A 27,267-nucleotide genomic window follows, 5' to 3' on the forward strand; every position below is an offset into this window, starting at 1 on the left:
TTGTCATTGATACCACCAGATAAGCATTTCTTTTAGTTTTTTTTCTCCATTTGCTCCCCCAGTCCTCTCTGCCAAGCCCGCTACAACACCCCTTCCCCCCTTTTTTTTCCGTAATGGATGAAAGAAGTGCTCTCCATGCATGCGGGAAAGGTTTAATTAAATCATCGTCCAATCATAATCCCTGTTGTTAATTAAACTGGATAATTTATAAGTACAAAAGCGACTATTTATTAGCTTCTGTGTAGAGTGGAGCTGAGCGTTGGCGTGCACGCCATCCATGCGCGCACGCCTACACTCACGCGCCCACCGGCCCTCCCCTCCCTTCCAACCTTTTACTATTGATGCTTTGCATGATTGATAATGAGAGCGAGGCCGCGCTCTGCTCGTCTAATGGCCGCGCAATTAAAATTGCCTGTAAATGAGCCGGGGCTCGTTCCTGCTAATCTATGCGACTTTGATTGAATTTGTCAGCGCTAATTGAAAAATACTGCTATTTAATGTCACCACACATCAGGACGCCTTTAATGACATCGTGTCCCAGTGACCCCTAGAGGGCGGAGAGAGGGAGGGGAGGGGGTGTTCAAGCGTGCCCTTGACTCGGCCCACCAAGGGAGAGGGGGCGTCCACCGGGAGATCCACTCGGGGTCATAGGTCATGCGGGTACATATGATAATGTAGCGTTGGTGACCATTCTTTGCTGACTCCCATTCTAATCTGTTGGTAGAGACGTAATGGGTTGAAAAACTTTTCTTGAACTGCATTTCTCTTCGTATATTGGCTATCCCTCCTATTACTGCTTACCCCTCAGAAGTGTGGGTTGCTGGAGCCTATCCCAGCTGACTTTCGAGCACAAGGCGGAGAACAACCTGAATCGCAGAGCAGAAAGAGAAGACAACTATTCACTCTCACATACTCTCATACTTAGGGGCGATTTAGAGCGTTCAATCAGCCTACTATTCATGTCTTTGGAATGTGGGAGGAAACCAGAGTACCTGGAGAAAACCCACGCAGGCCTGTGGAAAACATGCCAATTCCACACAGATGGACATGGCCTGGATTTGAACCCAGGACCCCAGAGCTGTGAGGCCAACGTGCAAACCACTCATAAATTATGTTTGAAGAAAAATACTGTATTCAACATGTGTGCTAGTTTGGTAAGGAAAACCACACATTACGGAATTCCCACATTGGAATGTGAGTTAAAATTCCGGAATACACACATTGGAATGTGAGTAAAATTCCGGAATACACTGATGTTTTGAAAAAGGGGTATCAGAGAAATGTAGTCCTGAGGGCAACACTTTAAGACCACTGTCCTACAGAATGTAACCAAATGAAATGAAGAGGAAAAAAATACATATACGTCGTGCTTGAAAGGGTTAAATGGATCGTTTTCCCCATTACTATATCAATACAGTCAGCAAAGTAGTGTGAGAATGTCAACATGATCTGACGTCACCCGTCCGGCAGCGCAGAGACGAGACCTGTCGTCATAGCTCTTAACCAATCGGCATCGGCGAGGGGCGGAGCGTGAGGCAGCACAATTAAACAGCGGGCAGCGCAAATGGGAATCGCCAAAACGTCCGTGGACGCCATCGGTGTGGACAAAACGCGCTGCTTTCTCAGGCCTTTGGTGGGGGGACCTTGCTAAAAGTTGACAATGGAAGGCGTCTACGTTCCTCTCACCTGAAGCATCGCCGCCTCCGTAACTCAAACGTCCCGGCGACTCGAGCGAACACATCCCGGGCTGATCTGAACCCAGTGGGGTTCCCTGGCCCCTCCGTCGCCGTGCAAAGTGCTCGTTTTCCGACTACCACTTTCCTTATGAGTGCGGCGTCCGGCCCGCCGTTCGTGGTGATGCAGCGGCCACTGGGAAGCAGCTCCGCCTTCAGCATCGACTCTCTCATCGGGGGGCCTCCACCGCCCAGCCCGGGACACTTTGTGTACACCGGCTACCCAATGTTTATGCCGTACCGCTCGGTGATGCTGCAGCCGCCGCCGCCACCGCCGCCGCCTCCTCCGCCGCCAGCCTCCATGGGGCCAGCCGGACACCCACACCCCCATCCGCACCCGCACCCCCACTCGCACCCGCACTCGCACCTGCCCATCCCGGCGCTACAAGGCGGCTTCTGCTCCAGCCTGGCGCTCACCTCCACGCTCATGGCCGCGCTCCCCGGAGGTTTCTCCCCGGGACAGCAGCACCAGGACGCGGGCCGTAAGCACGCCGAGGACGCCAAGAGTTTGGCTCCGGCAATGGCAAAGGAAGACGCGGAGGCGTCGGCGCAAACAGTTGCAGGTACGCGTCGTCATCGGCAAAAAATTCTTCAAATATTTTTCTTAAATGAAAAAAAAAAAGTGATTGTAATGTGCATGATGAAGTCATTGGCCATGGATGTCCAATTGATATTATCAGCCGGTTTTATTTTGCTGAATCACATCAGTTCTAACTCAATGGCTGCCATTGACGAGCATATACGTTCAATTCATTTTCGCAACACAAAAAAATGTTCTCATTTTAAAATTGATTTTACATTACTTCTTTTTAAAACAGTGCTTGACAGCTATAGAAGGTCCAACAAATTTTGGCCATAATTTGTCCTAAAAAAGATTTAAAAATCGCTTACCTTTGACTGCAAATTGTGTCCATTTGTCTTGCACAAGGAAAAATATTTTCCTAAATTCTGAACCTAATAATTTTATACGCACTGACGGCCCATGAAAGTAAGCATCCATTTATGAAGCACGTTAAATAGCTCTCTTTATTTTGATTTAAAATCATTTTAATGGTGGATGTAGACGTCCAATCCGCCTTATATGCGCAAAAAAACCCTCTTTATTTTTTATTAAAACATCAGTTTTCTATTTTTTTAACACAAAAGCTGCCATTGACGGTGATAGACGTGGAATCCACGTCGACCTCCTGACTGGACGTCTATCGCCGTCAATGGCAGAGTGGGAATTTACAATGTCTTAAACTGATTTTTAATTTTCATGAAAAAGTGAAATGACGCCACACTGCAGAATTGTAGTCATATTAAATTAATTCTTAATGAATTAAATTAAAATATCCCTTTTCTCCCCACTGGTCGAGGCCTGTAGCCACATTGAAGTTAATAGTCATGACTATTGTAATTAGTATTCATTCATTCATTTTCGGAACTGCCTTATCCTCACAAGGGATCGCGGGGGGTTATATTCGCGTTGGAATAATTGGTGGAATGGATCATAAAAATAAAAAATAATTTGTTTTTAGTCTCAAACTATGTGTGTGTTGTTCCCTCCCTCCCTTAGCAGCGCGAGGACACGCAAATCCGGAGGAGTCCAAAGAGGACGATTGCACGCGCAGAGACGAGAGTTTCTCCATGGACAGTGACGGCGACTACAGCTCGGACGACAACACGCTGGGCTCCGGAGCAGCCGCCCTGGACGATGGCCTGCTCCTCCACGGTTCGGCCGGTTCGGGCTCGGTACCCGGCTCCGGCTCCGGTGCACCTGGTGGCGGCGGCGGAGGCAAGAACCGCAGACGGCGGACCGCCTTCACTAGCGAGCAGCTCTTGGAACTGGAGAAAGAGTTCCACTGCAAAAAGTACCTGTCGCTGACCGAGCGCTCTCAGATTGCGCATGCGCTCAAGCTGAGCGAGGTGCAGGTCAAGATCTGGTTCCAGAACCGGCGTGCTAAGTGGAAACGAGTCAAAGCCGGGAACGTCAACAACAAGTCTGGAGAACCCTCCCGGAATCCCAAAATCGTGGTTCCGATTCCGGTGCACGTCAGCCGCTTTGCGATAAGAAGTCAGCACCAGCAGCTGGAGCAGAGCCGACCCTAAAAAGAGAGAGAGAGACCATCACGCTGCGCGTTGGTGCACATGAACACTCGATTAATCGGCTCTCTTCAAACAAACAAACAAAAACAAACAAACAGACAAAAAGGACCAGGCCAAAGCTTCAAAGTCAACAAATGTACACGCGTAAGTGCATTTGGATTTCAATCAATTCATTAATGACAAAAAGGACAATAATGATCGATTTGAAGTGACTGCGTATCAGTAAAAAAAAAAATCATTTTTTTTGCTACGAGATTTCGCCGCTTTTCATTTTTTTGCCCCCCAAGACGTTGCTAGTTTATTTAAATCAAGTGTGCTCAGTGGCTTCCAGTGACAATTATTAAATACGTGTCAATGTAGTCTCTTGTTTTTTCCTCTATTCGCAAACGATTTTAGCTTTCGAATTGCAGCAATTTCTAAGTTAAAAAATAGAAATATACAGTTAAAGAGATACATTGTGAAGGCCATCGGCTCTAAAGGCCCGAAAAAAAATCAAAAAACGCTTCTGACTTATTCCACCCCAGATATGAATTCATCAAACTAATTGATGATTGATTAAATTATGTCCATTCAATTGATGGTGTGTTTTTGCTAATTTCACCCAATTACAATTAACCTGCCTCAACACGAGAGAATCGATTTTATATCAAGGTACATTTTTAAAAAAATCCAACATATTTTTGTTTTTTGTAATTATTCCGAATGCATAATTAAAATATGAAATTGATGAAAGATTTACGAGTTAAAGTTCAAACAGACAACAATACAGAAGCGTGTGAATTTCAAAATAAATTCCATTCCATACAATTAAAACGTTTCAAAATAAGGTGCTTGAAGGTGACAGACATAGTTATATATTACAATCACATGCAATTTAAGTTTTGGATATTATTTGGTTCCCCACTGTAATACTTAATAATAATTAAAATACTTTTTTTCCATTGGAAGAGAAGACGTTGTCATTTCTGGGTGACAAAAATATCTAAGACAAATATACTTAAATAGTTGCATCCTAATGATGTTGCTAAACACATGGATTCATTTGTTCAGTTAAATAAATATATGCAACAAAGTTTAGGATTTAACATGTGACGTGCTTATTTTAAAAATGGGAGTAATCAAGCAAAGACATCAGTATGATTGGCTACCATTGAGAGGTTTTGACGTCCAATCTAATTTGAACAGGCAAAAGTACAGAAACATGATCATTTATTTCCCATTTCACAGCTTCACTCAATCACAACGATACAAGTAACCCTACTTACGAACCTTTCAAAATACTGCCTCCCTTTTTTGCTATCCTACTTTGACTATACAAAATAAGCATTTAATGGACCCTGAACCTGACTCACTTTACAACCTGGTGGAATTTGGCAGACAATAAATTTGGGGTATCCAGACTGTTTTTGACCAATCCCACCTCAGGTTTAATTCAGTCATTCATTCCTTTTCTAAACAACTTTACCCGCATCATGGTCGTGGGGGGTGCTGGAGCCTATCTCAGCTGAGTTCAGGTTGGAGGCAGAGGACACCCTTTATCGGTGGCTAGACGATCACAGGGCACAAAGAGGCGGACAACCATTCACGCACACACTCATGCCTAGGGGCAGTTTAGAGTGTCCAATCAGCCTACCATGCATGTTTTTGGAATGTGGGAGTAAACCGGAGTACCCGGAGGAAACCCATGCAGGCCCGGGGAGAACATCCAAACTCCACGCAGGTGGAGGGGACTGGATTCGAACCCAGGACCCCAAAGCTGTGAGGCTGACATGCTGCCCACTCAAGGTTTAATGTAAAACTGAAGACAAATATTGGCAATTAGTACATAGAATGACCTAACATGTAAGCATGTATTCTTTATCCTCTATGAAGAGAGGACAAACTATTTCCGTGTCCATCTGTATTCTACTGCCCCCTGGTGGGAAATGTATGTGCATCAAAACAATGTACATAAACAGATTTTGAAATGAATCGAAAGATAGTGAGCATCATTCTGGTCTTTATTGAAAAGAGAAATTACAGTCAAGACTCTGTTTTATCTTACTGTACATCCAACTAAACAATAATTATAATAATAATAATTAGAAGCACAAGAACATCAATGTGTCCGAACAAGAAATAAGAATATTAAAAACAAGGATGGACTTGAATGAGTGGTAGAGGGGAACAACTCTCATGTTAGTTTACCTTAAAACTTAACTAAACTTTTCTTTTCCTTTTTGTTTTCACTTGTCATGACATTTTACAGAGCTTAAAAACAAAAGAAAATCGGTTGTACTGCAAAAATTCAAGCCAACCACTAGCCGCTAATCAGTTTTGAGAGTAAAAACTCTCACGTTAGCTCATGTGAAAACTAAACCACAGAATTTTTTTTTTTTTCCTGATTGAATGCTTTCATTTTTCATCTATTTATTGTTTTTTTAACCCATGCTAGCCTTGAATTTTTTTTTAAATGGCTACTGAAAATATTTGGGGAAATTTCAAGCCAACCGCTGCTAACCTTGGCTAAAATGTAAATAACAGCAAGAAGCCTCAAGGCTAATGCTGAGTGAATTTAGTGCATTTATGTCATAAATAAAATAGCATGTGTCATAAAAATATGACAAAATAATTTTGTTTCAGGGGAAATAATCATGAGGTTTACACAAACACAGATTGAACGAAGGCAGGTGTGTCACAACAAAAGGCAAAGATGAAAGTATTTTTTTTTCTTTTAAAAAAAGCTTAGATACACGCAGAGTGATTATCTGACTCATTGCCACTGACAAGAATAAACATCCAGACCATTTTGACAAGGAAAAACTCTTCCAAATAATCGCTTTTGCCCTCACAGTCTGCAGATTGGATGTCTATCGCTGTCAATGGCAAGCCCATATTCATTTCCTATTCAAAATTGGAAGGCGTGTATCCAGCTAAAGTTTCATACAAATGTGAAAGAGGTTGGCAGACCGACATGTAGTGAGAAAACACAGCGAACTAACCGCACATTCAGTCAAATCAATGAGATATGCCACACAAATTAGCATATTTTGTAGCCCTCAATCATCCACTAATACAGCCTCGCTTTTCAAGTGCCGGCCTTCCCGAAGGCAGCCTCGACACTGTCAAGCCAAAGTAGAAAGAGTGTAAATAAATAAATAGTCCTCGTTTTCGAGCGAGGTCTAACTTGAAGCAGTGGGGTGAAAAAAAAAATCAGCACCGCTTTCAGTCAAGGAGAACAACAACATTATCTTTCAACTATTCGCACAAGAGGAACAAAAAAAAAAACATCTTTCCGAGTTTAAAGATGAAAAACGGAGGGGAGCTTACGAGTTCCTGGTGTAAAAAACACCTGGAGAAGCGAGTTTCCCTTTTTTATACAATTGGACAACAAATTATGTGACCTCATTATGAGCGTTAAAGTAACGGACGGTCTTTGCAAGTGGCGTTTAAATGAGTTAGAAGTGGTTATAGCATTTCCTTCCCTTTGATTTCTTCGGACTTTCTGCTCGCTCAGGAGCTGTTTGGACACGAACAAACGTCTTTAAGCAGACGTGGGAGGAAGTCACAAAAAGTCTCAACTCATCGGCCGCCATTAGCATCATCATTTTTCTTAATCATAACATACTGTATTCACACGTTGCACTCCCTATACCCCCACTCTGTTCTTGCACGAATTCACAACACATTCAAAATCCCCCATTCCAAAAGCACTCTTTGAAAATCCTTGCTTCTTTCCACACTGTGGCTCCAGCTTGGAGAAGGTGTTTGAAAACTGAAATGGTCACGTTCGTTAAGTCCGAGTCAAGCGGAGACTTTGGTGAGTCCTCAAATTTGAGACGTTCTGACTGACCGTGTCCCTGAGCCTGTTGTCACATTTAACACGGGTAGTAAATTAGTTCACAAAAGTCCGAACTACGTATGCTTAACGATATGCTCGGGCCGGGAAAGTGACGCTGCCTGAGAGAAAACTGGCCTTGTAGCGTGAGAAGAGAGAGAGAAGGACGAGGACGCCAGCCGTCATGAGTCTGAGGTGAACGTCACCCAGTACGTTACCCAGCATGCTTTGGGTACTTTTCGCGCTCGTCCAGAGTCGCGGCAGGTAGTGATCGGTTCCCGAAAGAAAAGAGTTGGCTTCTTCTTCTCCCAAATGAGGCTTCAAATGAAAGCCCCGCTGCCCGCGCTGCTGCAGCTGTTGTTGCGGTTGGCGTTACGGCGCGACAAGTTGGGCGTGGCCATGAGCGGGTAGCGTTCGTCAGGGCAGCCGTACTGTGTCAGCGTGTCCACGCACTCCTGGCTGTTGGCCTGCCGGGCGTACGCCAGGGCGCTGTTGCCGTGGGTGTCCCTCGCCATCAGATCCACGCCGTACTGCGGGTAGATGGACAAAAAGTTGAAAAGAAAAGAATGAAAGACTGGACTTCATCTGAAAGATGTTTCCAAAAATTGTTTGAGTGAGCAATTTTCTAATTTTATTCACATTCAAATGAATTATTTCACATATGCCTATTTATATACCGTATTTTCACGACTATAAGGCGCACTTAAAAGTCTTAAATTTTCTCCAAAATAAACAGTGCGCCTTATATATGGAAAAAAACAGAAAACAGAAAGCGAAAAACCACCACTGTCGGATATTAAAAAAAGACTAGCGCCTGAACTGAAACAATACTGTTAAATATGCATATCACGACTATAAGGCGCACTTAAAAGTCTTAAATTTTCTCCAAAACAGGCAGTGTGCCTTATATATGGGAAAAAATGTCATTCGTTGAGGGTGCCCCTTATAATGCGCCTTATAGTCGTGAAAATACAGTAAGTATAAAGGGCGTCCCGAGGAAGAGTGGTCATTGTGGGATACTCCTGTTTGATTAGTTAAAATAAGAGCTGCAACGTGAGTGGGTCTGCCCTTATGTTGCATGACCACTTCCTAAAAATGCTAGCTTTTATTCACATTTTCTTAACGAGTACACATCAGAAAAAAATAAATCTATGTTTATTCAATTTATGAACTAAGATTCATTGTGCTTGGATGCACACAATAACACCTGAACCAGACCGAGACAAAGTATACAAATATTGCCTACTACTTTGTTCTATATTTAGTCTTTGTACATTTTAATCCTATTTTAATGTTAATAATAAACATGGCAGAAATATCATTTTTCCCCTCCAAATTTGTTTCAAGGACTCAGGAGTAACACTTGATTATTGCAATAACAAAAAGAAAATGTATTTTAACATTACTGATGAAAACTTTTCTTAAATTTGAACATTTAACAGTGTTTTCTATGTTTTTCCAGATATGTTACATACCTACAGAAAATAAAGCCTGCAACATGCTTTTCAGTTAAAGAGTAGTATCATTTAAATAACTGCGGCTTGCACTTTAAGTCAATGATGAAGTGGCATTGATTTTGGTATTGCAGCATTTCTTCCCCAATTCTGAATATTTATGAAAATATTTATATAATATAATGGTATAATTTACCAGAATTTGTCTTTTTATCTTTATTTGTCAAAGGAAGAACACTTTTATATTTTAAAACAATGTGTTAAAGAATGTACTATAATCAGTAAATATGAGTTGGATGCAAATAACTGTTCCCATCGCCATGGGAACCAACCAGTTTGATTGAAAGAACTTTTTATTTTATTTTCAGCATTCTGGCGCGCCAGCTCTATTTATGTTTGTCTATAATGCTTTGGCAAAAGGGGGGCTGGGCCCACAGTTCGAGGGTATTTGCATTAGCTGTGATAACTGATAACTTACCCAGATGAGAAGCTGTGTGATGACTACATTGCCTTTGCGGCTGCCCAAGTGCAGTGCGTTGCGTCCGTCTCCCTCGCCGCAGGTCTCGTTGACCTGCTGCCTGGAGCCGTGCGCCAGTAGCAGCACCACGGCGCGCAGATCTTCCTCCACAGTGGCCCTCAACAGCTGTTGGCCAAGGGAAAGCTCGGCGCACGGCAGCGACGGCAAAAACACGCGTTGCTCGTACTTGGCCCGGATCCAGCGCTCGCGTTCCTCCCTGTTGAGACACAGCGAGAAACGGCAGATTAATGTCATGCCCGTGCGGGATATCCCGCCCTCTTACGAAAAGAAAGACAGAGTGATTGCGGACACCATTGTTACCCATCTAAATTTGACTATTTGTTGAAGTTGGCTGTGATTATGTGCCCAAATCCTACCATGTAAACAGCCATTCATTCAAACCCTTGGGATTAGTGTGAGGGCGGGCATATTGAGCTTTCCCCCTTTAAGAAAACATGTGCCTGCTGGGGATAATGAGACAACACTGAGCCTGCCAATTGTTGTGTAGTCTATATTTTTTATCTTTATCCCCAAATGACAAGATATTGAAAAATGATTTGTCTCTCCATCCATCTATTTGTCAACATTGCTTATTCTTGTCAGGGTCGCGGGGTGCTGGAGCCTATGCCATCAGACATTGGGGAAAAAAGCGGACTACAGTTCACCCTAAACTGGCTGCTAACAATGACACTGCTAAAGAGTGTGAATTGATTCCATGTTAACTTCCCCAAAGAGAGGTCAATGTACTACCAGCTTTTGACTTGTTAGATTTCTATTCTTCCTCTTTACGACTACTTTACTAAAGGTCTTGAATCGCTGAAGCCCATGAACACATCACTCAATTGGCCAGTTAGAGAAATGTTCAGAAAGCAGAACTGTTTAAAAATGAAAAATAGTTGGTGAAATATTGTGACATTTTGAGTTGAAGTGGGCATGAGTATACATTTTGAGATGATGAATTAATTTGGTCCGTTTTCATAAATTTTCCCCTTTCCATCCATCTCTCAGAAATGATGGAGAGTAAAGCATCATTTTTCATATTAAAGGTATTGTAGCATCGACAAGGACACCACTGACTTTCTGAATATTTTCACTGGTTTATTTGCAATCAAAAAGACGTATACGACAGGTGTAAATCAGAAGTCTTGGCACTCGCCTATCAGCCCACGCCACAATCCCTCTTCCCAGTCACACAACTTAAAAAATACACAACACACAATACAGTGTTCCCTCGGTTATCGCAGGTTAATGGGGACCGGGACCACCCGCGATAAGTGAATATCCGCGAAGTAGGGATTCCCCTTCAAAAATGCTTAATTTGAATTTAATTAAAAAAAAAAGTTTTTTGTTTTTTTTATTTTTTTTTAAATTAATTTAAAAAAGAAATTACCCCTCGTATACAGTACACCATATAGAATACGGGTAGAGAGAGTGAAATTCATGTTATAACAAAAAAACTGTAAAATATGTTGTTTCAATGTAATATTTGTATTCCCCCCCCCAAAAAAAAATCAGCAAAGCTCTGAGTTCGCGGTAGCTGAACCGCGAAGTAGCGAGGGAACACTGTATATTCAGGGATTCTTTACAAAGTAGAATCACGTGACGAAATCCCACAAAATGTAAATATATTTCCTGTATCCATTATTTTATTTTGAAATTGACGCGGTCATTATGCGTTCTGCTTGACAATCTCCCTAAACTCCCCATAGCTATCTATCAAAAACAACTATCCATGTTATATTTTGTTTTAGTTTTTCGAGTGTGGCTTAAAAAACTTTGTTCTTTATTTAAAATTACGAGAGGGAATGAAATGACGACCCAGGCCCTTTTATTCATCAATGACTGCTATTGCAAGTTCTATTTAATGCTGAGTTGGTTTAAATTCATAATTTGAAGTTGTTTATGTCTTTTGTTATCTTCCTCCTTACACCTGACTGGATAGAACATGTTTTTGCATGTTTGGTATTCATTATAATACATCATTTTGGTATAATTTTCTCAAATTTTTGTGTGTTTAATCCGATTTAATTGCGACACAGAATTTTGGAATTTTTTTAGGACACTGGAACTAATTAGAGAATTTACCTATAAATTACTGCTTTATTCAATTCAAATTACGAAACTAATTCTGCAGCCAATGCATTTCGTGGGTAGCGGTACTACAGTATATTGTAGAGTTGAGAACTACTATAGTCCTCTGGTCAACTACTCCATCTAAACTCAACCTATCGCTGCCTGAAAGACATCAACAATTCGGAAAAAAAATTTGAACGACTGTTCAAAATATGCCCCTGTATATGCATGGGGTGAATTAAATATGAGACACCTGATCTCCAACGTTAATAAAAAAACATGTCCGATCTTCTTAATATACCCATATCACTGATATATGACAAGGTGTCTGACAACAAGGTCTAGTGCCATTAAAATGTTATTCAATACATACTAACTACTCCAAAAATACTTCTTTCAAGACTATGCCTATATCCAGGGTAGCAATGAACGGATGCAATCCAAGAAGTGAGCTTGTTGACCTTCTCCATGTATAATGTGTCTTCGCATAACATTCATTGTTGACCGTCAGTATTTGACTCAAATTGACCTGACTTGTGGAAGCAACACTTAATATGTACACATGCACAATTTGAGGTGACTTTACGGCAAGCCAAGACCTTGTGTGGGAACTTGCCCCAATCTCATTAACTTCCTGGAGGCAAGGAACAGTGGCTAGCATCACGGAATGTCCCAGAGGCTTCTCTTCCGGACCAGAAAAGGCCGGCCAAAAGAGCACGGCCCGTGACCCCTGGACAAAGCCGGGAGGTGTCGCTCAGTGTGTGAGTGTGTGTGTACGCAGCAGGATGCCGAGCTTCTGTCCCTGAGAAGGGAAATCAAGGCCACTGGACCCAAGAAACGCATGCCTTCCTTCCCCCACCACCTCCGTTGCTAAGACTTGGAGTCTGTGTGTGTGTGTGTGTGTGTGTGTGTGTGTGTGTGTGTGTGTGTGTGTGTGTGTGTGGGAGTGCGTGTGTACACAGTGACTCCATCATTACTATCTAACGAGTCTTGAAAACACACAGCTCTCGACAGTGGAGAGGCTAATTGCACTAATTAACCACAGTGTGTGCGTGTGTGCGTGTTTATATATGTGTGTATCTTGGTGAATGCGGAGCCTCATATTTCTGTGTGCTAATGTGTGTCTCTTTTCACATCCCATTAGGCAGAGCGCTGTTTTCCTGCACTCAGGCATGCTGGGTAGATAATTAAACATGAGTATGGGTGAGAAGGCAAGGACGCACACGCACACAAACACACACACTCACAGGCCCGTGGGGGTTAAAGTGTGTAATTTAAATTAATGATAAAATTATGTATCCGGAGGATAAACTCCCCATTTTAGGCATTTACTGTATCTTTAGTGAGTCTGATAATACCTTACTGAGTCTCGTTCTAGATCAATTTTTAATGTCTCTATTTTTTTGTGATACATTTGTCTCCTTTCAGCAGCCATGTATTGAATGACAGATTCTTTGCCCACCTATTTGTTCCGAGGACCCGCGATCCTATTTAATATATTTTGGGGAGTAATAGAGGAGTCATCAAGATTTTCAGATTTCCTTTTCCTCACTGTGTCTACGTTCCTTCTGAGCGCCTCTTTTGTCAGGGTGTGTTTATATGCATGCATGCACACACACATGGGCCAGAGGCCATTTGGATACTCTCAGTGGAATTGAAGAGGTGGTCTATCCTTGACCCCCAATAAGACACTGATAATCACACCCTGATTATTATCATAATTACACACTAAATTAATTTAACACCAATTCAACTGATGTTTGTAACATGGGGTTGTGATGTGAGGATGTTTAATTCAAACATTTTTATATATATATTTATATATATATATATATATATATATATATATATATATTTATATATATATATATATATATATATATATATATATATATATATATATATATATATATATATATATATATATATATATATATATATATATATATATATATATATATATATATATATATAAATAAAAGGTGTTGAACATTTTTTTAACTTTTGATATTTACTCACTTATTTTGATTACGTCAATATATATTTCCTCTCTTGATTCCAAGAACAAATTTGAATCAAACAAATCTCCATAGTAACATTTTGTGAACAAGCAAAAGATATAAGGCAGAATGGTTTGGAAATCCTACAAACGTAGTTCCCAAACTCCATAAGACCCCAATATATATTGATTATGTATGTGTTTGTTTGATGCCGAGTCCATAGACTCAGCGAATGGTGCGCTCTCAACAACTTGGCTGTGAACATCTCCAAAAACATGGAACTCAGACGGAACAAGGTCGCTCCGCTCTGCTGATCTCACTTGGACTAGTTATTTATTTATTTATTGATTATTTATTTTTCAGTTTGTTGTTGTTATTTGTTCACTGTGTGGTGAAAGCTTAAATCTCATTATACTTGTATAATGACAATAAAAGTATTAAATTCAATTTCATGTCTGCTATAATTGCCCCTTCTGCCTTAAAATGAGAAAAGTATGAGTGTGAGCGTGAATGGTTGTTTGTCTTTTTGTACCCTGTGATTGGCTGGCCTCCAACTGAGGGTGTCCCCCGCTTGTGGCCCGAAATCAGCTGGGATAGGCTCCAGCACACCCCGTGACCCTGATGAGGATAAGGCGGTTCAGAAAATGAGATCGCTTTGAGGAAATGAAAAGATGTGATACAAAACTGAGACAATAATGCATAAATGAATGAATAACTATATAAAAACACCCAAATATCAATTAAATCATGGAACCCCATTACAAACTCTGGTTTTTAGGTTAGCACATGAAATACTCTTTCAAAGTAAAAGCAAAGGTACAGCTACTACTTGAGCTAATAGGGTTCTGTTCAAGGCGATCATTAATTACAGTCTAATAGGGTGTGTGTATGTGTGTGTCAGAGGTAATGAACGGTAGGAAACAGGGTTAAGAGTGACACAGTGTCAGTGGCTCCTCTTCTGGCCTAATTAGCCATCTAATTAATAGATTAATAGATGGGTAAGAGCATCAGCTAACTGCCGAGCTAATGTGCAGTCAAGATGAATCACCACATCACACTTTTGGGTACAAGGTGAGCTGCAGAATGTTCCACTGAAACCTACTGCACATCCATTTACGGCGCTGGAAAAAAAGTCCAGACAAAGAGCAAGGAGAAGAAGCTGAAATCAATTAGCCTTTGCTGGACGGTCGTTAGCTGCCCTCCAATAGGCACAGATAATTAAAGGAGGTGACAGGGGGAGGGGGCCAGTCAGCCGCACGACTCGACTAGACAGTAGCGAATGGGTTAACCCATGTAAATGAGGAGAGACAGTTGAAGGGAAAAAAAGTAGAAAAGGTCTGCAACTAAGGGTCATATCGGCTAAATCTCTCTTAGGGTAATTACAGATGGATTAAGGAGAAAACTAAAACCTTTTGGGATCCTGCCAGTGTGACGTGCCGGTGTTACAATTCAGTGCTATGACAAATTAGCCTTAAAATTTGACCACTGTGTTATTTAAAGTATTTTTCCCTCTCACAAAAGAACTAGGTGGCCTGGCTAACTAACAAATTTGCCTAAAAGGGTAAAACGGCTAAATAAAAGTGTCTGAAAGGTTTATCAGCAGTGCATGAACCCATTCAATCCAAACATATTACCCACAGAAGCGAGGAGGACCCCCACCCCACCACAGTTGTGCTATGAGCTACTCGCTGAGTGGGCCAATCAGCCACAGGGTGGGAGGATGCTAACCGGCGGCGTAAATATTATATATTTATATATATATATATACATATATAGGCATACATATTCCTATCTTCTCTAGAGCCATGCATGTAGTGACTTTTATTCACTTACTCATTATGATGCTGTGATGACTCAGGCATACAAAAAAATGTGCTTTTAGCCTACATTAGCAGAACCTCTCGCTGACGACCAACCATGAAGGGAAGCTGATTGGCTCGTGTCAGCCGGTTTAATGTCAATAGTAAATTGGAGGGCTCATTAGGCGAATCGGAGGACGCGGCTGCGGGCGCCAGCGAGGCAGTCATGTAAAAAATAATGTCTATTAGGACTCATTTAATCAAGGATGAATTAGAATGTAGGCCCAATTATTTGCACTGGCCCGCCTGTCAGGAGGCTTCCTTCTGCCAGCATGCGCTGCTTAAAATGCAGGCCGAGAGGACGCCACGCATCAGCAGGGGCTGCAGATAATGGCGAAGGGATTAGGGCAGTTGGGGTGGGTTCGGTCAATATTGGTCAAAACTGAGCACACAAGGGAAATGAATATGTTTCAGAAGAGCAAGAAACACATTTTGTTTGTAACTGACATCCTCCAGTGAATGTAACTCCAAATACCTAGACTTTACACGGGTTGCTCTGTTTTGCCAACTAAAATTCACTGAGGTCCAATGTGCGTTACGATCACAGAACCGGACCACCAGCAAGATTTCCTCCCCCCGACACTGCTTTGACCCTGGGGTGCAATTATCTTCTGATCTGGGCCCCCTGCCTTCCCCCTTCTCCTGGCCGCCACATCAAGTCCCTTGAGTCCAATCTCACCGCCCTGCCATGGTGGCCAGCACACCTGACACCCCAACTCAGATTAAAAGCAGCAGGTCTCATTTGAAATCAGTTGGTGCCCGACGGGTCTTTGGAGGATCTGGGGTGACGCGTTATTACCCTGAGCTTGTTTTTATCCCTTCGGTCAGAACCACTTTGAATGGATACTGTCTCTGTTAAGTGGCGTAGCTGTGTTTATGCCCATCCGACTCATCTAGAGAGATCGTGATCTTTCACATGAAAACTAAAAACAGTAAAAAGGTGTGGCATAATTCCTGGATCTCAGTCCGAATGGGCAAGTCTATGTATCTGAAAGTGGATGACCTAGGTTATTTTTGGACAAAATGAATAATTCAGCCAGACTTTAGGTCAAATCACGAGGTAATGTTGCAATATATAATGGCTGAAAGTGATCAAAGCTGCACATTATTTTTGGTTTTGAATCAAACGTTTCAAAAGCACTTGACACCCAAGAAAACATTAGCAGAACCAGGCCAAAGCCAGCCACTGGGAAAAACCGCCAAAGGTCATTATTTGAAAGGAAGAGACGCGACCGCACAAAACCTCTATAGTCTGGAGGCCTGGAGTGCCTTAGCGGCATTGTCACTTGTTGTCCGCCGAGGCCTATTTAACACGCGGCATCAAGTAGAACCGAAATGGGCCCAGGGTGCTGGGAGTGCTGGTGTTGGCATGTCACTCTGCAGATAATTAAAACAATGAGCTGCGACGCCAACAACACAAGTAGGGGTGCAGCACTAGTGGACGACCCTTGCGGCTGTTCTACCATGGGCAGCGTGCCCAAACTTAGCAGTCCCCTGAGCGGTGGCATCAGCAGCGGCGCTGATACCAGCAAGCACGCCAGCTGAGGTGAGGACGCTTGACCGTGGGCGGCCGAGAGGTTAATGGGAACGTTTAGAGGATGGCTCAGTCTTTTTGTGCTCTGGACTGAGACCAAAAATACTTGCAAAGAAAGCCTAGGGTGGAGTATATCGTCGCAGCTTTAACGCACCCACGTCAACAAGTATGCCTTATCATCTTCGAGTGCTCCTGCGCACAGTAAAAATCCTTAAGAGGCTAGCCCTGGTCTCTCTGATGTTAATGAGAGCTGGACTAGACAATGTTGTGGGTGGGCTCACGGCAAGCCGTTAACGGTGGGTACAAACCAGAGGTTGATAAAGAGATGATGACAACAGCTGGAGACTTGGCCTGTCACATATCTCATTGGACAGGGGCGTGATCTCCATGAACATAATTCCTCCCTGCGGCCAGACCAGGCAGTCAGAAGGGGAGGAGGAAGTGTTTAATACAGGCGGCCATGCTAATGCACCTCTTTTTCCAACCCTCCTCCATTTTCCCCTGGGCTCCCACCATCCTCTCCCTTTCGCCATCCTTTCTTGCATCATTTACTTCTATTTTCCCTCTTGCTCTTTCATTAGATGGCTTCTCTCCTAATCCCAGACCTCTCTCTTTCTCTTGTTTCCTTCATACAACCTTCTTTCATTTTCTCACTTGCTGCCTTTATTCACTCTAACCTTCTCTTCCCCTTACACGACCAACTCTTTCCTTATTTTTGCTGAGTCTTTCGGTTCAAACCCCTTTCATACCTCCAAACACGAGGTGTTTGGGAGGTGTGAGTGCGGGGGGACAGACCTTGACAGACAGGAGGTCAGTGTAATTGCTGCTGGCCATATTTAACATTAAGATAATCAGGCCATTAATTACCCTTTGGATCATTAAATCAGCCACTTGCAAAATGAAATTTCGGCCTCTATTACTCACTTGAGAGACCATGTGGAGGGGTGGGGGTGAGCGTTCCATCTATCAGTCTCACCCAACTCTCCCCCCTCTGCCTTCCCTGTAATCCTTTCAACTGGCTGCAAAGAGCTGGATTCCTCATCCATGATTTCCATCAAATGTGGCGCTCCAGCAATATGGCTGTGCCCCTTCATTTGCTGACACTAAGACTACATAAAATGTCAATGTGTCTGGTAGAAAAAAAAAGGGAACAGTGAGTGCACTTTTTCAGAAGGAGAAAGAAGTTCTACCTCCCTAACTTATGGTGAAGTACAAATTCTAAATAAATGAACATTGGCAAAAAACAATCAGTTTGAACACTAAATATGTTTTTTTTTAAATTAACATGAAATGGCACTAGAATTTCACTGTACAAAATTGTAAAATACAAATTAAAAGAGTATAATGTTTCAGAAAGCATACATTTTCCAGTAGATTTTGGCAGGTTTTTTTTTTTTCAACTGAAAACCATACCTTTCAACCCTTTTCCGGACATTGGTCATTACAGTGGACGGCTTTTTAAACGTTGACACTTGAGAACTATTATTCACTATATTATTGATTTTTAAAAATATGATATATCAATAAATAACACATTTACAAATGAATTCCTTATTCGTAAAAACAAGATAAGTAAAAATAAATTGAATAAAAACAGAAACACTAATTGGTTACACTACCAAGAAAAGAGCCTCGCTTCATTGGTTTTGGGGGGAGGTGGACAGTGTTTCAAGAGCAGATTTCTTGCTCATTTCAAAGGTTTTAGTAGCTTGTAGTTGTGAAATGAGCATGACGTTCAGCGAGAAGAGACAAAAGTCATGAACGGGGCGTGAGTAAAAATCGAGGCACTTAAGAAATGGTCTGATAAATACTATTGACGGACCGGGGAGTGATGTAGCGGCAGTGAAGCGTCGCAGCTAAATTGAGATAATATTGACTTGCTCTAATCTCTTCAGGGGGAAACATACATCAGAATAATAAATAAATAGGAACATGAGCAACAATAAAAGCATTAGCACTCTGACGGACTAGGGTTAATGGCACGTCAATATGCTTGGTGCGTGTGTATGTGTGTGTCTGCGTGTGTGTGTGTATGCGCAGTCGATGGCTGACTGATTTATGTTCATTTGCATTTTTACTGCAGCCGTTGCACTCTTGTGCTCATTTGTAGTCCTGCTTGTGTGAACATGCCAACACCTCAACATATGCTAGGTTATGTACTTTCCAGAGTTGAGGGTAAAAGTCAGAGATGACTTGGAAAATGTCTGACTAATATCTTAGTGATGGTGACACAGGCATCTACCTTGTCTTTACTCCCGTCTTATGGGGTAAGTGCCGTCTGCGCCTCTACACCTTCATGTAGATGTCCTGGCTATTGGCGGTGATGTTGAAAGAGGACCAGTAACTGTCATCATGGGACTTTTACTGTTGTTTATACAGCTGTTGTGGCCATTGTTCGTTTGTCACTCAACTCCTCTATCCTGTTTTCACTCTATTTATCTACCTTCTGTACTGCTCTACTCCATGTTTCAGCGTCAACAGACATTAGCCCCGTGAGCCTCATGGTGGGGATGTCAAACTCATCTTTGTCGCCCACCACATCATAGTTTTTATACTTTGCAGGACCATTAGCCTAGATAAATATTTAACTCAGTCACTGCCATTTTGACTAGGAGGCATGGCAGCGATCGTTCTACTCAAAAGATATGTACTGGACAACTGGCCTCGCCGCTTATGGCAGTGAATTTGTTAATAGCATGCAGATGTGTGTGTGTGTGTCTCTCTTTTGAATAACAAAAAACGATGTTGCATTAAGAAGAGACTGATTTTCCATGTAGAGCAACAGTGTGTATGGGAAATGAGTTGACCAGGAAACATTTGGTAGTTTGCTATAATATGTTGTGATAGATAGCAGATGTCCTTGGCAATACCATCTGGGGAACAACATGTTCACCCAAACAATGCTACCATATTTGGGAAACTGCAGCGGTATTTCCTACCTGCTGGCATCTGGACCAGGCTTCAGATGACCCTGTGAGTTGGCCTCCCAAACGCTGTTAGCAAACTCATTGCCGATGGCCGACATGACCTTGAGGAGTTCAAGCGGCCACTCATCAAGGTCCAGCGAGCGCACCCGGGATAGGTGGGTGCCCAAGTTCCGGTGGATGCCAGAGCACTCAATACATATTAGGGCGCCGAGGTTGAGGCTGGCCCAGTCGGGGTCTGGATGTATCAAAGCGACAGCATTAGTGGTGGTGGTAGAAACATCTTCAAACATACAGTTACAGTGAATCCCTTTGTGTCACATTTCAGACTGGAAATGGGAAATAGATACAAGCACTTTTTAAACATCAACATTTAAAAGGGAAAAATCAACAAAATACACATGCGGAAATTGTTCTCAGAAAACAGGTTATTAATTTAAAGCGCAGGATAACGTCTAGTGCAAATGGCTGAGGCTGAAAATGGTTGTTCAATGTTTTAAAGGGATAGACAACACACCATCGTATCATGTCCACCACGGCAGAAATCAAAATTTCAATCGATTGGAAAAAAAATAACATAATTTCATTTTTAGAATGTGTAATAGTGGAGAAGAACCTAAATAAAACGATGGACCTTCCTGTTTTGAATTCGCCTTAAGTCAGGCAATACCCTCAGTCCCAACCTAAAATTGAGTGCAGTTTACTTGTAATGTATAGCTTGAACTAATAAACTGAAGTCCAGTTTTATTAAAATGTTGCAAGTTTTAACCTGTGTTAAAAACAACCAACATTTGAAAATTCAAGTGAAATTGGTTCAAGTTTCTTTATACCTATATGTAGATTTATACTACTATAAAAGAAAGAGATGGCATCTTGCACATAGAAAGACCCAAACAAAAGACAGGTAAAATCAGGCTTTCTTCGCACACTGATAAAAGTTCCTTTCCCTCTAAGGTGACGTCTTTAAATCTATCTGGCTTTCACTGTGCAATAAAGGAAACATTTATTACTCACTTTGAGCGTCACAGTCGGCACAGCGGCTATTTCCACGAATATTTCGGATGGACTGGAGTGCCAAGGCCTCTGTTTGGCTGGTGAGACGAGACTGAAAACAGGATATCCCTTCAAATATCTACTCAAGATGCTAAGGTGGTCACACCTTAAATATGAAAACTCCAGCATGAGAGTAACATGACATGATGGGGTACCCACCTTGTTCTTACTGCTCTCACAGGACTGGAGACTGGCCAGAATCTGACCCTCGATGACCTGAACCCAGGCGTCTCGCTCCTCGTACGAAGTGGCTTCAAAATGCCACGTCTGACCCGTTAGCGATACAATGATGAATTCAAAGTTCTCTTCTTGCTCTGTTGTTAGTGACAGAGAGGAAACAGAATCACTTAAATGCCAAACTGTTATTAGCATATAGCATTTTAAAAATACGATCAATACCTTTTGAGATGTATAAATAATGTTGACTGCTGCTGTTGTGTTAATGTGAAAAAGAGGCTTTTGAGCTCAGTGATCTTTGGGCATTGGTGTAACAATTTGATTTGATTCAGTCTGGCGAGTGGTCCAAGTCTCTCAAACACAACACGAAAATAAGTTCTAAGTGGGCGTTATGTTTGTGTAGCGAGTGAATTCTCCTGCTTGAGACAGCAAAGCATATATGAGCGTATCCAAGCACTGCCAGACGGCCGGTTGCTTACGCGGTATTGGTAATTACCGCTAGCGCTTTCGGCTACTGTGAGCGACATTCACGCAGAGAGGCGGCGTCGAGGCAATTTGTGAACTCTGACACCGGCAACCTTTAGCGGCGCAAACAGAACAAACCAAATACAGGGGGGAGGGGCCAACATTCATACTGCGCCTGTGTGTGTACGTGACAGCGGGCCGCCAGGTGCAATGAGAGGGGAGGTGAGAGGGACACAAACGGGGCCTCGGGAAACACAAATTAAAAGCTTAAATGTCAGCGCGCACAGTATTGCTTTGCGACACAGGTCATTACTCTCCATATCAGCAGCCTTTTATAACTTTAATAACCTGGAAAATGGTGCACGCCACTGTTCACAACGCACTCTCGCACGGACACAAGCACACCTCGCATAATGTCACCTGACATTCTTTGGATGCCTTTGCACCTCCGAGGGTGTGGAGTGGTCATGAAAACGGGGGGTGGGACCAATGGGTCAAGTGACTCAAGCTGGGCGATCGGACAGCACAAACAGCGTGGCTCACGTGATAGTGATGTCAAGAACATTTTTGCCTTGAACGCACTTTGTGCGTTGATGCACAGTTGTCAAACCTAAATGGATTGAACGGCTGCCATTGTCAATGGCATCTATTACTTAAATGCTTGTCCTATAAAAGGTTAGTCTGTTGCTTTAAGACAATTTGGAAAAAAATGACAATATTTATGCCAATTCCGGGGTTTCCCAGATCCTCATTAAAAATAGATACCGTATTTTCACGACTATAAGGCGCACTTAAAAGTCTTAAATTTTCTCTAAAATAGACAGTGCGCCTCATATATGAAAAAAAAACAGAAAACCAAAAACGAAAAACCACCACTGTCGGATGTTAAAAAAAACAAACGCCTGAAATGAAACAATAGTGTTAAATATGCAGATGCCGTCTTAGTTTACAAAATCTTCCATCATATAGCCCCCCTCCTACTGCAAGATTTTATACAAAAAAATGTGAGTGCTTCATACCTGGAAGTAAATAGAAATTATCGTATTTTCACGACGATAAGGCGCGCTTAAAAGTCTTAAATGTTCTCCAAAATAGACAGTGCGCCTTATAATACAGTGCGCCTTATATATGGAAAAAATGTCATTCATTGAGGGTGCGCCTTATAGATGTGAAAATACGGTACTCCTAAAATTTCTCAGACATAATTTTATACAAGGGAAAGTACTTTCAGAAAAGATTTTAATCATCCAGAAAAAAAAAGAAACCTAAGAACTTCTCTACTTATGTGGCTATTCACATTGCTAGCGTTAGACAGCAATCACTGTTGTCATTAGGATTGATTCCACAAACAGTAGAATATAGACAGTTGCAACACATGTCACATCTAATGTTATTATGCTAAGAAAATCAATTGTTAAGTTGAATTTTGCTTCAAGTGCTGCGGGTCCTATCAGGGGGAGCTGCGAGACAGAGGGCGTTTCCCCCTCATGAATTACGCCGGTCTTCACTCTGACACGGCGATACTTCAGCCACCTGTCCGCCCGCCCGGCATGACAAGCGGCGGTGAGCCGGCGGCCGCCTGAGTGCACTCGCTTCTTAATGGCTAAATTGGGAAGACTGTAACTAATCGCTTATTGAATAATGGAAGTGACAGCGCTGATAAAAGATTTCAATACCACAGATTATTTATAATATTTCACTTAAGCCTCTACGGCTGACTCACAGGGGCAGAGAATGAAGAGTGGACTGATGAAATGAGAACAAAGAGCAGAAACTGGAGGAGGAGGCAACATGATGAAACTAGCAAATGATGATGAAGGAAGGAGATGAAAATAAAGAAAAGGCAAACTAGTAAATTTGTCTCTCAGACCATAATTTCACTCGTCAGCTGCTTGATGGAAAAGCCAACGTTACATCTGCTGCGGCTGCTCGCACATCTGTTCTGCGTGCATGTGTGTGTGTGTGTGTGTGTGTGTGTGTGTGTGTGTGTATAACGGACAAAATTGTGCAATTGTGCCAGGCATTTTGAGCTTCATGACAAAATTTGCTCAACAACAATTAGGGACATTAAAGCTGGCGTTACCTTCGGCAGTACCAGAAAGGCCGTCCGCTTTGAAATTGCTGGTGCTTTTCTTCCTTCGATGTTTCTTCCGGTTAGCGTGTGGCGATGGGGGTGGCTCCATCTTCGGACTGGTCGTGCTGGAGATGCTGGGACTAGAAGACATGGAGTCCCCCAGGCCTGCATCTAAGAAGAAAAAAGAAAGGCATTATTAGGCTCTAATCGGGTAGAACATTTACGATCAATTTTCATTGGGAGTTAATCTGGCGGAGTTCCAAACAAGCTTTCCAATGAAATTAACAGGTAATTGAAGATCTAATGCATCAATATAAAACATTTTGTTAAAATTTGAAATCCATGATATCAGTTTTTCCCTCCTTAAAAAATAATTACAGAAGCCTTACTGCTCCAACTACGAAGTAGAATACAAAGAAAAACTGAGCAACTATGCTTTTAATTCAAATTCTCCACAAATTGCTGTTAATTGCGACAATTTTTTTTGCAAATTTGAAAAGTCTTGTAAAAGAGCTAGTGGTCAGTACGTCGGCCTCAGTTCTGAGATAGAGCGTTAAATCCAGGTTTGGACTTTTCTGCGTAAAGTTTGCATCTCCGGGTACTCCAGTTTCCTCCCACAACCCAAAATCATGCAGCGTAGACTGGTTGAACACTACATTGCCTCTATGTACGAAGATAAGTGGTGCCCAGAATTGGTTGGGATAGAGTCCAACAAAGCCCCCCCCCCCCCAAAAAAAAGACTTTCAGGATAAGCGGTACGGAAAATGAATAAATGTTATTCTACTACTTGCCTTGGTTCAAAACAATAAGAATGGCATCAGAATGCTAAAAACTTCACCATAAAGCCATGGCAATGTCCAAACTTTTCACCACTCTGTGGTACTGATTGAAATTTGAAGGTAGGACAAATTTGTAGAACAAGAGCAGCATCTCTCGCCACACTTCATCTCCTTCTCGGGTGCTGACAGCTGTGACTAGCGGCGGAATAAAATAACATTCACTTTCCATCAATATCACAGCGCAGCAGTGACAATGACATGGCCACACTATGAGGGCGCGGGCGTGTGTGTCGATGTAAAAACACACACATGCTCACTGGCCGCCACACGGCAGACAGCCCCAAGGACGGCCATAACTTATTTTACAATCGTTTAGTCTCAGCTCAAGTGGAAAATGTGACAACTTATCTCTGCTGACAAGATGCCATCCCCGAGCGCGCAATTAACGGGCATGGATTAACGGTGCTCCCATCTGCGCGCTGCGCTCCATCCACATCAAACAAAACCACCAAGCCCACCCCCCACAGAAGCGGCCTGGAGACTTCCCTCTTGACTTTCTCTATGTTTGTTTCCCTTCAGCCTGTCAACAGTTTGGACAAAAATGGCTCGAGTTGCCATGAATGACCCACAAGTCTCACTAGTGACTTTACTATATATGCGGTTTTGACACACTACGAGGTCATAAATATGGGATGTAATTTTTTTGTATCCACTTGAACATCAAATATCCTGTCTTTTTTATGCATTAAAATAAATAGATGTATCGTATTTTCACGAATATAAGGCATAATTAAAAGTCTTAAATTTTCTCCAAAATAGGCAGGGCGCCTTATAATCCAGTGTGCTTTATATATGGAAAAAAATTAAAACGTGTCATTCATTGAGGGTGCGCCTTATAGTCGTGAAAATACGGTAATACATTATGTGCAAATCATTGTATTTGTTTTGAATTTTTGTTCAAAACAACATCCCAACTTTATTGGAATTGGTTGTAAGTGAGATTTTGAGACAACACTCCACAATGCACCAGTCTAAAAAAAAGGTACGTTTACTTGTAGATAGTCAGTACGTCAGCAAAAAGGCTGGTGTGGTTCACACATGTTTTCCCAGCACCCACCATCATAATATGGACATGTCACAAATAACACACTGAGAAATAGAGGAGTGAAAGAGCTAAAGAGAAGGCACTCTTTTGTGTGTAAGCACCCTGCTGAAAGCGTTTCACAGCTTTAAACATAATTTGCAGAGGCTAGAAACACAACATTTAGGACATAACTGTCACTGTCAGAGAAGATGATTGTCACTGCAACGCAGCATGTCACTCTAAGCTTTTATTTAAGCGCTGGGCGACATTAAAAAAAAGTATCACCATAGGGGGCATTTTAAATGAAGATGATGATATGCCACAATACGGTATACTGTATATTTTCATTATTAGATGACAACATTATGAAAAATCATTATTACTGTGATTCCTCCCTACTTTGCAGTGTGTTTGATGATGGAAGATGATGGCCTTCAGCTAAAAGCTTAAACTTTTGGCATAATAAGAGAGGGCAGAAAGTATGCGTGTATGGCATTGGTTAAGGCGTGAATGAATTGAGCTGCCGAATTTGGCAGTTGTGTTGACCGGGTCATGTCCTGGTACAAAGGGATTTTTCAGGCAAAAAAATAAATAAAGTGACAAGGCACCAAGAGAGGAACAGTCGGAGTGGATGTGGAAGTCTGGAATAGCATATAAGTATGTCAAAGTAGTTCGGGACATATATGATAGTTGTACTACAGCAGTGAAGTGTGCAGTTGGCATGACAGAAGAGTTTGTTGTTGAGGTGGGTTGGACCATGGGTCAGCCCCGAGCCTCTTTTTGTTTGCCATGGTGAAGGATAGATTGACAGATACCGTGAGACAGAAGCCCTCTTGGAATATGATGTTTGCAGATGATATTGTGATCTGCAGTGAGACCAGGGAACGGGTAGATGAGCACAAAGAGAAATGTAGGTCTGCTCACGAAAAGAGGAATGAAGATGAGGAGAAGTAAAACAGCAAATGTGTATATAAGAAAATCCCAGGGGGTCGTAAAGAAAGTAGAGGACTTCAACAATGCTAATTGATGGATAATGTGGTAAGGAAGTTAAGAAAGAGGTTTTGGTCCCCATTGACCATGAAATATGAGGGATATTATTTTAATGTTCTCCTCCTACCTTTTCAAGTTTTTTTTCAGTGGTAATCCAGAATCTTCAAATAATAAATTATTATTATTAGGATAGTCCTAATGGTCATTGTCCTTGAATATGAGTCTTAACTGTTCTTTGTCAATATGGTGACCCCATGAGTTTGGTGTGATAGACTTATCTTATCATAATGGCAATTTTAAAAGCCGTGATGCACTGATAGTTACCCGTTCCAATTCCCGAGTTGGCGATGACGGTGGCATCGGTCCACTGGTCGGCACTGGAGACTGAATACGATCGCTGGTGCCCACTCATGCCGTCTGGGGCACGGCTGCTGAAGGACACCAAGCTAATACCGCTCGCCATCTGAGATACTGACGAGCTGCTGCTCACCGAACCTGCTAGGAGAGAAAAATCAACACGTGAACAAACTATTGATACTCTGAGACTTTTTCCTTTGGCGATTTTCTGGTCAGAATTGTAAAACTTATCTTTATCAGAGGCCACATAAAAATTCTGCTTTCCTTTGTAGGGCTGTTATGTATAGGT

The 27,267-nt window shown here is 42.1% G+C and overlaps 2 protein-coding genes across 8 annotated transcripts in view; one reads left to right on the forward strand and one right to left on the reverse strand.

Moving 5' to 3' along the window:
• Positions 1-1,544: 1,544 nt before the first annotated feature.
• gbx2 (gastrulation brain homeobox 2) lies at positions 1,545-4,180 on the forward strand. Its single transcript, XM_077712058.1, has 2 exons — positions 1,545-2,296; positions 3,295-4,180. The coding sequence occupies exons 1-2, from the start codon at positions 1,825-1,827 to the stop codon at positions 3,822-3,824; spliced, it is 1,002 nt and encodes a 333-aa protein (XP_077568184.1). The 5' UTR covers positions 1,545-1,824; the 3' UTR covers positions 3,825-4,180.
• Positions 4,181-5,800: 1,620 nt separating this feature from the next.
• agap1 (ArfGAP with GTPase domain, ankyrin repeat and PH domain 1) overlaps positions 5,801-27,267 on the reverse strand; it is a 62,571-nt gene continuing 41,104 nt past the window's right edge. For 4 of the 7 annotated variants that reach the window (XM_077712035.1, XM_077712026.1, XM_077712016.1 and 1 more), the window contains 7 exons: positions 26,946-27,119; positions 23,778-23,939; positions 21,212-21,366; positions 21,014-21,104; positions 20,015-20,237; positions 9,571-9,826; positions 5,801-8,168 (listed from right to left, as the gene is read on the reverse strand). In XM_077712035.1, the coding sequence (XP_077568161.1) occupies positions 7,959-8,168; positions 9,571-9,826; positions 20,015-20,237; positions 21,014-21,104; positions 21,212-21,366; positions 23,778-23,939; positions 26,946-27,119 (1,271 nt within the window). In that variant the 3' untranslated portion in view covers positions 5,801-7,958. The remainder of the gene's footprint in view (positions 8,169-9,570; positions 9,827-20,014; positions 20,238-21,013; positions 21,105-21,211; positions 21,367-23,777; positions 23,940-26,945; positions 27,120-27,267) is intronic. The other 3 variants (XM_077712044.1, XM_077712051.1, XM_077712007.1) reach the window with 1 other exon arrangement.

The sequence above is a fragment of the Stigmatopora nigra genome, chromosome 1 (genome assembly GCF_051989575.1).
Source record: "Stigmatopora nigra isolate UIUO_SnigA chromosome 1, RoL_Snig_1.1, whole genome shotgun sequence".
Classification (NCBI taxonomy): domain Eukaryota; kingdom Metazoa; phylum Chordata; class Actinopteri; order Syngnathiformes; family Syngnathidae; genus Stigmatopora; species Stigmatopora nigra.

Coding starts and splice junctions, on each gene's coding strand:
- gbx2 (XM_077712058.1), top strand. CDS start 1,825: ATGAGTGCGGCGTCCGGCCCGCCGTTCGTGGTGATGCAGCGGCCACTG. Junction 2,297..3,294: donor GTCGGCGCAAACAGTTGCAG/GTACGCGTCGTC, acceptor CTCCCTTAGCAG/CGCGAGGACACGCAAATCCG.